The sequence below is a fragment of the Daldinia childiae genome (assembly GCF_008694065.1).
Source record: "Daldinia childiae strain JS-1345 chromosome Unknown Scaffold5, whole genome shotgun sequence".
Taxonomy (NCBI): domain Eukaryota; kingdom Fungi; phylum Ascomycota; class Sordariomycetes; order Xylariales; family Hypoxylaceae; genus Daldinia; species Daldinia childiae.
Window position 1 is genome coordinate 1274593 of NW_022984646.1, and position 12979 is coordinate 1287571.

Consider the following 12979-nt stretch of genomic DNA (forward strand, 5'->3'; position numbering starts at 1 on the left):
CGCCCCGGCTTGATTTTCAATCATCATCGCCGCAGCAGATCTTGTTGATCCAATATGCGCAGCAGCCGCAGGGCTCTCTAACACAGTTTCCGGTGTCTCCGCCGCGGAATGTGAATTCGCTGCTCTCGCTTCCATCCGGCCCCGCTTGGGTGGCTCGCCGCCTTTGCTGCTGCGACCCCTGGGTCGAGCTCTGTCCCTGCTGATTATCCTGGCCGGTCCGCTCGGTGGTGACCTTCTTAGTAGCAGCCGGCTTATTTGATGCTGGTTGACTGACTTGTACTCCTCTAGTCAATATGGCGAGCGGGACGTCCTCGTACTCCGGCTCGCTACTATTGGTACCCTTTTGAGCTGCCGGGATATTCGATCCTGACTTTTCGGAGTCGTGTTGACACAAGCTGCTAGGACGTCTATTAGAGAGATATAGAGCCTCGCGGATGCTTGATGATGATAGGGCTAAGGAAAACACACCCAAAGAATCTTCGTAGATGCTTAGAGCCGCTGACATTCCCGCAACTCCCGCTTCTGGCATTTCCGGTGCTATCACCTTGAGAAGCCTTTTCGTGTTGGGGTGCGCTACTACTACTACTGCCTTGAGCAAGGTCTCCTTGTTGAAGTTCAGCAGTCATCGGGAGATGAGGTCGAGGTCCTTGTTGAACAGTGCGATCCATTTTTGCCGGTATATTATATAGGTGGTACAAATTAAATGATAGACTGTGCTGTGTTTTATTTGGCAATATTCGACGGGATACTTGATGCTTGGGTCCAAAATTAAATGATAATCAGCTAGATAATTCGTCAATGTTATAAGACGTAAGAGAGAGGAGAGAGGTTTTGTAGGCATAAGCCTCTCCTCTTCTCTATCTTTCCCTGACTCGGCCATAGCTTCCATCCGCAAGTGAGTGAATAAGGAAGCCATGATGAAGATATTCATTTTATACTCAATATCAGGCAGGAAACATCTGACATTCAACGCGTTAGGCAGGTATACCTAATGACGTGTATCCCCCCAGTGGTGCGTCCTGGTGAGTTCATTTCTGTTAGCGACCCTGGGATTCGAGGTGGCCAGCTGAGGCCAACGTTTCACGAAATGCTGGCATACATGTAATCACACACACCATGATCCCTTCTATTAGCTCACCATAACGGGAATTCATAATCAATACGAAAAGTAAACGGGGGCGTAATGAGTTGATAGGAATCGTATAAGTAAATTAATGCTTGACTTAATGTTTGACCTAAGCGTTTCGCTGCGAGGCCTTATCAATGGGCCAACGGGCATAACTAATATGTCTGGTTCATCACCGGTTTCAATATTAAGCGCTGGTGATGCGGCATGAATACTCTTCATTTCCAAGTAAGCGCTAAACCCATGATACGATTTACCTCACCGAAACCGCCGTGGCTAATGATTTATTCACATTTAAGCCTCATTTGATTGAGCGATAGGAGCAGTTAATTTTAACATTTTTCACCGAATTTGCCGTCGTCATCTTCGATTTCGATTTCGATTTCGATTTCGTACAAGTACTTGCGCGTATTGCTTAAAAATCGCGCCGCATATCTTACATACCTGGTACCTTGGACACTTCATTGATCTACTTTCGATAAATGCACCGGATATTACATTGTAGGAAATGACTAGATATTTCACTTAACTCATCCTGGATCTACTGTAAGTTCCTGATGGGGATATATTTGTGAGTCGATAGACTGCCGAGGTAGCTTACCACTTCTCAAGCTTCAATGTCCTACATATGCCCATACCTCCTCCCAAATGTAGTTTAATAATCATATCTTCTTCAGCTTTGCTTACGAATAGTGCTTCAATTATAGCTACAACATACAGTGTTTATTCGTTAATATGTTACCGACTTGACACTGTTCTACGGTTAGTAGTTAGTAAGTCACCTACCTAATGTATAAACCTGGTATACACAAAGACTTCTTAGAGCCTTGTATTTAAATATTTTATGTTATCATCTTCAAACTTAGGTATATAATCCAGGCCTTTTTCACTTTCTAGAAGGTAGCCGCCCATATCCTAAATAAATGGACCAAAGTCCAGGTTTATCGGCAACCCAGAAATAATGTCAAGGAAACTTTCCCTGATTCACATGGTCAAGAAGCCGACCCCATAGAGGAGAACACCGAAGTGTCTACAGCCGGAAACGAGGGAAACTCTCAAAATTCCCAAAAGGGATGAGAAGGGACCCAAGCAGGTGGAGGCAAAGGGAAAAGGGGTGGCAGAAGTGATTTGAACCGGAAACGACAGGTATCCAACGCAGAAGTGGAAAACAGGAAGCGATTCCCGGCGTGTTTGCTCTTCTACTTTCTACCACATTACTATGCATTCTCAACAGAAGTGCCAGTCGAACGGAGACTATCATTTCCTCCGCAAGAGTTGGGAAAGTCAAGATTGAAGAACAACCCAGGTTCAGAGGAGGAGATATCTTGCTTGAAGAAAGACATAGAAATATGTCAGAAAAATTGACTCTATAAACGGGCTGCCGGGAAGGTGAAGGCATCAGTTGTGATTACACATAAGGCGCATGGAACATTCACTACCATCTTTTTTCCATTCAAGAACTCGTCCATGTTGGATTCCGGAGCTACGCTTCATGTATTCAACATGATCACTCGTTTATTGAATTTCAGAAGAGCTCTGTAAGGGGATTATATCTATGCAGGTAATGTCTAGATACCTATTCTAGGATACAGAGAGGTAGATATCAAGGTTCAGATCTCTTAAAAGGCACACATTATGCGATACTTTAATACGTATTTTATATATATCTATAAACCGACAGCCGAGAATCTAGTTAAATCGTTTAAAATTATTCTAGGTACTCTTGAGAATTAGTATCAAATAAGTATAAAAGTTCTCAAATGCAATAACAAGATTATCACGGAGCTAGTCTTATGGATCCCAGGCAACAGTGATTCAGGCAATTGCTGCCTGCATTCTATGCATATAAAACATAGCTAGATCCTAATCCTGTAATCAATAGTTAACTTAACAACGATGTCACCACTATTCTAGGAATCACAGCCTCCACAATTAATAATTACCCCTGAATACTTTAGACTCCGTATAAGTGCTTTTACATTTACCTCACGTTTAAGAATAGAATAATAGTTAAGTACCGAAAGCCAAATCATGCTCACTTATCAAGGTACGGTAAAGGGAACTGTTGTTGCACAAGGAGAGAAAAGGGAGAGCCCCTTATATAGCGGTGAGCCATAGCCGCGCTGGCGCTCCACTATGCTACAAGCATGGCTACTCAGGAAGAAGATAAAGAACTTAGCAATCTACAGACGCATCAAAGCAAAGACGTTGAGGAGATATCCAGTGGACATGGTCCTGAAAGCCAGGCGTAGGTTAGAACACGAACTACTTGCAGTAGAGGGGCTGAAAACCCCTATACTCAAGCTAGATTCGTGTCACTCCTGATCACAGGTACTACTCCACCGCTGATGACAGCATCAATAACGGCTACCATCAGAGGGCTTACGTATCGTCAAGGGTACATATATTACTAACAAGATGAGGTTAATCGCACTCGGCAGTTAGAGGATAGAGAAAATCTCTGGATTATCAAACAATATCGCTCAAATTGGGAAGCAGCTTTTTAAGGCGGATATAATGACCTCGTCCCTTAGCAGGTATGATAGCAAGCGGGGGTCAAAGACGAATTCCGAGAAACTGCTGAACCAACCGTCTAGACACCCTGATGGTGAAAAGTTGGGCCAGAAAGGGCTAGCCAGAATATAGCAAGGCAGATTACACAGGCAGAATATTCCGCTTCCGCCGAAAAGGTATATAGATATAGAATCGCGCTCTACGAGACTGGGGTTCCTACAAGCTAGGAAATCACATCTTCAAAGTCATATAGAGTACATGAGAACACCTATGCATCCACACTAGCAGGATTATCTTTCCGAAAACTAATGGCTATTGCTATTCGCTTTGTCCTGAAGTTTATCTGGTGCGATGCTATAAGTGCATTCATCAACACTCCACTGTGCCACGATGTGTTCATGAGAATGCCACCAGGGTATAGGAAGAGAGGATATATTATTCACCTAAAGAAGGCCCTATGTGGATAGCGAAACCCTTCTCTAGATACGAAAAGGAGTCTTCGTTTTCTTCTATGTGGATAGCATAGTAGTAGCCTACGGGAAGAGACAGCGGGAAGAAGTCGATCAAGTCATGAAGTCACTGCATGGAATCTATTACTTGGCGGGTGAAAAAGACCTATAGTGGTTCTTAGGATCAAAGTGATCCGAGACCACAGAAAAAAGGCTGTTTTGGCTTTCCCAATCTAACTATATCGGCAAACTAGCTAATCTCGTCTCTAAGAAGGATAGATCAATTCCCGAGGCCTCTATGAAGCAGAAGAAACTTGTTCCCAACAGTGGCAAGACTACTTATAGCTCGATAAATATGGATTAGCATCGGATCAGATCAATAACCTATGCTATAGTCATCACCCGACTTTCCCGACTTAATATAAATCCTAGCGATGAACATCTCGAGGTCGCTTCACGAAAATAAAACCGAAAACGAGTAGACTATACACATACCAAGAGAATATTGGCAGATGGCTTGACCGAGACATTGCCTGCAGATGGATGTAAGAAATTTAGGGAATAGATTAATTTGGTGAACATTGCGGACCGGCTTCGGGCCCGGAAGGAAAGGAGCTAACACGGGAGGATATCGAAGCTGCGGCATAGGGATATTAATTGCACTATGATGTGTTCATCCACTACGGTTAGATACAGCCAAGAAGCCCGGAGTCGATCATAGTCCACTCTCATCAAATCATTCTTTCTGATTATAGCTTATCACGCCGCATGATTATTTATGATGCATTAATTAAACCGCCGTACCCCCATTTTTAATGCTCCTAGATTCCCGACCGGCCGTAGAACTCGGCATCGCAACGAATTCTGTGGGCTGCAAGTAACCACGAGCTCCGCACTTGTCGCCACAGAGAAAGCACCAGATGAGCTGCGGATGGTATGAAATACAGGACTCCTATAGACTTCACTTTTCTACTTAAACTCGGCCTCCTTTCCTCCCAGACTGCAATACTTCTCGACCAACATTCCATTTTCAAGAAGCAGTACTCAGAATTTAGCAACTCGCCCGTTCTTCCTACCGTTCCACTTCTCGAAGGAAAAATGCAATTCGCCATCTCATCTATCGTTTGCATTCTAATCAGCCAACTTGCTGCTGGTGCTGCTGTACCTGGTGGCGTTGCTGTCCCTGTTGTCCCTGTTGTCCCTGCTGGTGCTGCTGCCCCAGAAACACATGACATCGTGTTCGAGACAATCATCCATCACGACGAATCTGAGGGAACCTCCGATCATCAGGTCTTTGATATTATGTCACAAAAGGGCGACCACAGTGCCAACGGTGAGTTTCATAGAACTTTATCGAAATATCCCAGAGAGTAAAGATCTGCCACTAACTATCCAATTTTAAGCCGACTGTCAGGAATATGGTCATTCGTGTTTACCTGGCCAATGCTGTCCGGGTTTAAGCTGCATAACCCTTGTCTTCGGTTTCGGTGGATGGTGCTGGTAAATTACTAAGTTGGACTTTAATTGAGCTGATTGTAGCCTGTGAGAATCTAGAATCATGGATGTTTCTGATGCAGTCTATAAGCAATCCTCTAACGAAGGAGTGCAGGTATCTATCTGGCGGTTGTTAATTGGTGATAGGGGTATAGGTACCTACGTAGTTAACAAAAACCATGTTCAAGAGCAGTTAGTTTATCTTGTGAACACTTTATATCTCTTTGCCTTTGACGGACGAGCTATGACTATTGCTATCTCATATTCGAAGTGATCGAGTTGGCATGACCATTTGGACCACTGCCCACCTCCTAATGAGAATTCTGTCGGCATAGTCTAAATCTAGCCAAACTCTTCCCATTTGTATCTCCTAAAGCTGTAATTCCCCTAGGATCTGTCAGGATTCTAGATGAGTCATCTAGAACAAAGGACATATATAAACGTAGAACCTCATAGATTAGGTAGTTTATAGTTCCTTGCGGAGCAGCTTTGTTGTTTCCATGCTGTTTAGTTCCACCTCGTAGCTAGATCTGCCTCGGTGACTGCTCTATTGAAGCTTCCTTGCTTCACCGGAAGACTGCATACCCCCTCATATACAAAAGTTCCTTACTCCGACTTCGCTGCTGCCCGAAACTTGAAGGTCCCATATTTGACTTGCATAAACATTGAATAAGGCATTGCAGCTTGATATTAACTACATGTCACTTACGGAAGAGAACCGTTATATTCATCTACCTCGCATGATAAGATGTAAGTAGCCGCTTCGAAGAGCGAATCACGACTGATTTACTATATAACCACCTAGGGTAGGTGCCATAAGCCACCAATATAAAACTTGGAATGGTGGAGCCAGCAGATGCCATGGCAGTAGTCAGAAATGAAGCGAAGGAATACAGGGGTGGTAGGAAATCATTCCGGATCAGGACCTGGTAAAACTTGTATAAAACTCAAAGGTCGGATATATCAAGTTACCATGTAGTCCTAACTGAGTATACTGTTCAATGATGACCAGAACCATATCACACCCCTGAATTTGATTATTCTTTGATTACTTTATCCTCACTATGTTATTCTACCTAATTGAGAAACTAAAGCCATTTCAACCCATTTATCTTCATGTTGAGCCCAACGAACAAACTCAGCCAAATTCAGCTTACTGGCACCTTCAACACAAGGAACTTTACATCAGTAAGCTGAGGAATATTCTCAAAGTCATTACTTTATCAACGATAAGTGTCCTGGTTGGACTAGTGGTTGGATACCAATGGCGCAGCCCGAACACTATTGAAACCACAGATGGAAAATTGTATTGTAAGTAGCTTGGATGAATCGTACACTCCCTTAAAGGTTTGACTTCAAACTGACCGAGTGCTGCAGCCCCGTTCGTTGAAGGGCATCAATCTGCTACTCGCTCTCGTCTAGTTCAATTCGACGCTCGAATACATCACCCAACACCTTACGGAGGACCTGCATCCCCGGCTGTAGATCGGTTGTGGCAGGATCTTGCTGTAAATTGTGAGTTGGATCTCCCCAGAATCCATCATCCCCAGAATACCTACCTCGCTATACTAAACTCGTGGCCCTACAGGGACTACGGTCTCGATACCTGAACAACTTGGTAAAAAGGCGAACCTAGGTGGTTCGGCGCTTATAAAACGCAGAGATAAAGATGGAACCCCTATTCTTGAATACTTTGCTTCGGTTGAAGTCTTCCATCAGCTTCACTGCCTCGACTTGCTTCGCAAGGCCGCACAGCCCAACTACAACTACTACTCTCAGCTGGGGGAACACATGTTTCACGATAATGAACTCTACCAGCTGAGCACGCACATTGGTTAGTACTACAAGCCTCTATTTACCTTTCAATGTAGGCTCAAGGCTAACATGTATTCTAAAAGGCCACTGCGTCGACATCCTACGTCAAAGCCTGGTATGCAATCCGGATTATGCTCTGATAGGCTACGTACACGTTGATGGGCAAGACTTCCCCGTGCCAAACTTTCCAGCGGTGAAGCATCAGTGCCGCCCGTTTGAGTCGTTTGAGGAGTTGCGAAGATGGACGAAGAAAATGCTGTAAGGGAGTTAGGATTGGAAGATCTTCTGGATAGGACCGATGAACGAATCACTGTACTAAGTGAAGCTCCTTAGGAAAAAGACTACATGAGTGATGCACCTGTAATCAGGTACTTAAAACGATTACTTAATGGCTGATGGTGAATAAGAAGGGTTACCGTAGATTTTACTATTTTCAGAAAAGGAGGTAAATGAAGATGCAGAACCATCAAGATAACGGAGCTCATCCAGCCGCAGCTTAGCGTAATCATTATGATTTCATTATGATTATTTAATGCACATACCTAGCTGAAATAAATAGAACAGCGTTATTATATAAGCCAGTCAATTCGTTTCTCACACGGCGAAGGATTCAAGGTGAGCGAATAGACAGCCGTATAAATAATCCGGGATATTTAAATGGTAACATCGTTGGGTAGTAGTGGCGGTTCGCTACGCGGGCAAAGGAATATTCTGGTTTCGCCGTCAGCTCGGCTCGGTCCCGGGGATTTGAAACATTTTATTAAGCTGGAGAATCTGCAAGGCCGGCAGTTCAGGGAACACAGGGGGTTCACGCACATGGTAGTATTTTATATAGTATTTTATAGCTTGTTACTAATCTTGGTTTACCTGCTTGGGTCTCTTATTGAGGTGCGTCTATAGGATTCTGGAGATGCAATGATTATCTACCACCTATTAATACTTTGGTGATGGCAAATGCTACGCAACTATGCACCTCTAAAACCGCGTTGATTAAAAAATATAACACTTCTTAAAATACTGGAAAGTACTTAAGCTCAGCTACTAATTGAATCACTACAGACACAAACGTGTAGCCTAGCAGTGCTGCTATATTTGTACTTCGGCTCCGTTACCTGATACCATATAGGGGTTGATCTTTCAATATTGGTTACCTAGCGATAAGATATTTTCTGTGATCATTATTAAATGTGATAATTATCTGAGCAGCGCAGAACTTTGTGATACCCTTGGGGAAATTGAATCGACCGTAGATGAAGAAGTGATATTATTGGAGCGATGCTGTCTTACGTTCGGAATGCTATACGATTTATTGAACATGGCTTATGGCTTATGGCTTATGGCAGTCTGGGCGGTGTGGTATATTCATTAAGAGTCACAGGCGAACTACTCGATCATGATCAAGACCTGTCTTATTTAGATACTCCAAAACCCGCGTCTATATCACATTACACAGACATGTTATTCTGTAGCATCGTTCCCTTTCCCCTCACGTGTGACACGCAACGGCCACACCGGTTCGCACTTATTGGATGTTACCCAAATTATAATAAGCTACTAAAAGTAACCAGTATATTTATGACAATTTCCCAACCATAGGACCATCCTAGTTGATGGCTCTGCTAAGTTACACGGGGGAAAAAGCATTGCCACAAGTATTTATCAGATAGGTAGGTGATCAAACCCTTCTCGCAAATAAGCCTATCTTAGGTAGATATGTAGGTCCCTACTTTTCCATTTAAAGGAACCCACACGATTGGATAGAAAGACGAACAAGCTATTCTAGCCCCGTACTACGAAACAAATATGGTTTACACGATGATTCGGTAAAACATAAAACTTGGAGTCCTAGAGAGATCGACCGAGAAGGATTTCCAGACGGACTCAATAGACTATTTTATGTAGTATCTGCAACCACGATTCTCACCACCCAGCCCATATGCGTACGCATCGGCACATGTCTCAATAATCTGACGGCACGAAGCGGCGGTACCCAGATGTAACGCACCCCCCGTCTACCAGTAGTCTGGTACCCCCGCGGAACAAGTGGCGACGTGAGCAAGCTATGCTTGCGCGCTGCAGCCCAGGACGCGGCAATGCACATCTTTGCCCTATGCCGTAACACTTCCCGCGTATCAACCCTACCACACCTCTCCGACCGACTGACACGCATTTAAAGGGAGAAGGAATCCTTCAGCATTACATGCAGGTCTCCGAACAGGATGGGAGAGGCCCCGTCAATCGCATTGGTTCCCGTCTCGCCCGATGTGACTTCGCCGACCCATCAGGCGGAGGCTGACTGAAGCAGCGAGATCTGTAAGAAAATTTCTTTTTTATAACTTCAGCCTGGGCTGTTGTCTCCCCCTTACCCGTCTGACTTTCTCTTCGATCCGCCTTTTTTGCCTTGTCTTCGATGTGAAGACAGTCGGCCAGTCACCTATGCCTATACTTCTGCCGGGGGTCGTCGAGTCAGGATGAGCGAGAACGCAGTGGTGCCGAAGCTGCCCGCCGAGAATGGCGTACACGTATGGAGGACGGCTATAGTGATGCCTTTCATCACTTTTATGTTTGTGGTCGCGAGATTCTATTGTAGGATCTACATAGTAAGACGGCCGTGGGCTATCGATGACTGTAGGTCTCGTCTCCGAAATTCAACTGGGATTTCTCTTATTAGTTGGAATAGATGTGGTGGCAGCGACGATGGTCAGTATTATCGTCCACGCCATACTCATGGGCGTCGCCACTTATCACGGCATGGGCCTGCACATATGGCAGTTTACACCGGAGCTCAACTCGGAATATTATCTCTGGATCGGCATCTCCTCCGAATTCTACGTTACGAGTCTAGCCGGCTTCAAGTGCGCTCTACTCCTGCTCTATCTGCAGCTCTTCGGTATCAATCAGAAGTTCAGGATAGCATGCTATCTCACCATGTTTTACACGCTTGGCTATCTTACTTGCAACGCCCTTACCGAGTTTTTTGGTTGCCATCCCATAGCGAAGAAATGGAATGACGACCTTCCCGGGTGGTGTATCAACAGAGTTGTAGTGAATATCATTTACGGAGCTGGCCATATGACAAGCGACCTCATTATCGGTATCCTACCCCTGGTAATGGTATGGAGATTACAGTTCCGAACGACGAGGCAGAAGATTGGGCTCAGTCTCGTGCTTAGCTGTGGTCTTATGTGAGTGAACTATGATACCCCGTATAAAATACTGCTGACGGTAAGATAGTGCCTGGGCTGTGGCCTGTGTCCGCTGGGCGTTCTCGACATATGACTCGTTATCGTATGACCGGCCTTGGTACGAATCCAACGTTTTTCACCACTAATCCCCCAACTGCACTTCCTATTTCTCTAATTTTATTGATACTATACCAAGCCACAATATGCCCAATCACTGCTAACTGGCATTATAGGTGGTCCGGTATCAGTTTCACATTCTCTATTCTTGAGGTGAACACAGGTCTTATTTGCGCTTGTACAGCGACATTCGGTCCGCTATTCAACAGCTTTTCTTCACAACTTAGATCATGGTCCGATCGGGCGACAACGAGTTTACACAATAACTCCCAAAAAGCAACGGCGAGCTGGCGTGGTTCTCGACACGACAGGGACCACCAGTCTACTTGGAGGCACAATAGTCTCTCCGGCGACCTACCCCTGATGCCACCTATTGCCCATAAAAAAGACCACAGCAATAGCTTAGAAGAAGATTCATACCACATGGAGTCAATTGCCACCTCGAATGCGATGCCACCGTCAAGTGCCAGGTCAGATGACGAATTTACTCGGTTTGATCTCCAGGGACTACAAGCGCTGCACCCTGACGATGGGAAGATGGTGTAAATGATCAAACATCCCCGTTGACTAAGTAATTCATCCCATGGCTAGGGATCTTACAATTTCATCCGCTGGCGCATGGAATATTATAGAAGAGCTGTGGCACTGTCCCGTGCTTCGCCTCAACGCTGCTATGCGGTGTGACATAGCTAAGCCGGGCCGTGCCGTCGTTGCCACCTGTATCTCACACTGGCAATTATTTTTAGGGGTGATATCTGGTATATTTATCTGCTACTCAATCGGACTGGCGTAGTGAGGATTAGGGATAGGCTCGGAGGCGCTTATAGAGAGGAAAGTAAGGAATCATTGTCGTTATGGATACCCCTTTTTGTTAGTGGATTAGGGAGGTAAATTCTGGTTAAAAAGATATACAAAGTGAAATGGTAATGAATAATATTATGCTCAATATCCTCATGAATTGAAGGTTTTAATTGCTCATGTTGCAGAGTGAAATTTGCCATTTCAAACGATTTGAACGAACGGTGTGTACGAGAATGAAAATGTACTGTATTAATACAACGCCAATTTAAACAGTACAAAAGAATACATAGCATATTAAGCAATACAACAATTCAAATCGGATCTTGAATTAGGATACATTGAGATAACATAATACCGAATAACATTTGAATGTTTTTTTACAGTAAATTCCCGGATTAATATGCATTCCCCTATCTAACTTGAAGGCCATTTCCAATAGGTAGCGTACAAAACGGTACATGTTGCTATGCGTGCCAAGAATTTTCATCGTTAAGCTCTTTTCTCACAACTCACTTAATTCTCAGTTGACCTGAAACTCAACAACCTAATCACCACGATACACGTTTGATTATAAACGATGTTATCGCTTATTTAAGAGTTCAACTTAACTCGAATAATTTAATGTTTTTAAGAACTCACTGAGAATACGTATATTTCCCTATTCTATATATTCCGTCTACCTTTTACTAACATCACATAGCTCACTCCTAGATCATAGCTTCTGACTTATATGAACGAGGGGAACTAAGAACCCTAGCGGTACACCTGCTGTTTGACTCTGGTGTACTTCCAACTCATAAACCAAGGGCCTCCGAGGCATTGGGAGACATATCAACCAGGGATATTGAGATGCGACCACTGTTGCGACAAGTCGCCACGGCGCCTTTCCGTTCCAAACCATGTCGCGAACTGTTGAGGACACGGGAACTCGATGCCTTACTACTACGGTCTAGCAATGCGCCCATCTCCCAACCCGCAATGCGGAAGCCGACCCAGCTATCGAAGATACGTAGTGCACGTCGCCAGACACGACAGTACAGTAGCAACACTACAACTACCACTAACCCACTAAAGGGGGGAGCGAAGGAGAGAAAGGCGAAAAATTAGATCCTCTACCATCCTATTCTGCGGCTCCGATGAATTCAGCTGTGCCTCCCTCGAAGCACTGCACCAGGAGCACTACGCAACCCGGAGCTCATTCAGTCTATTGATGTTCGTAGTCCGGCCGGGTAAGCGCACGGGGAGGGGAAACAAGATCATCCAACATCGTAAGTTGCCATCTCTCTGCTCTCCTACCTATTTCAATAGATATGTTCAACATAGCAGGCCATACATATTAACTAAGAGATCTTAAATAGCACCGATTAGAGACCTAGCTACTAGGCTGGGCCTTCCGATCCACGAGAGGGATACTTTACAGGATGGGATGTAAGCTTAGTATTCATATATATATGCAGATACACCCACCTTCCAATCAT

General features: G+C 44.5%; 2 protein-coding genes across 2 annotated transcripts; one reads left to right on the top strand and one right to left on the bottom strand.

The window, feature by feature from the left end:
* Positions 1–16: 16 nt before the first annotated feature.
* On the bottom strand, positions 17–529 carry GL218_05477 (uncharacterized protein; the record flags this gene model as incomplete). The annotated part of the gene is made up of 1 exon (XM_033582141.1): positions 17–529. One exon carries the CDS (start codon positions 527–529, stop codon positions 17–19), a length of 513 nt encoding a protein of 170 aa, XP_033434459.1.
* A 9596-nt stretch (positions 530–10125) lies between these two features.
* On the top strand, positions 10126–12933 carry GL218_05478 (putative integral membrane protein; the record flags this gene model as incomplete). Its single annotated transcript, XM_033582142.1, has 4 exons — positions 10126–10583; positions 10633–10701; positions 12576–12769; positions 12860–12933. 4 exons carry the CDS (start codon positions 10126–10128, stop codon positions 12931–12933), a joined length of 795 nt encoding a protein of 264 aa, XP_033434452.1.
* Between the last annotated feature and the right edge of the window lie 46 nt (positions 12934–12979).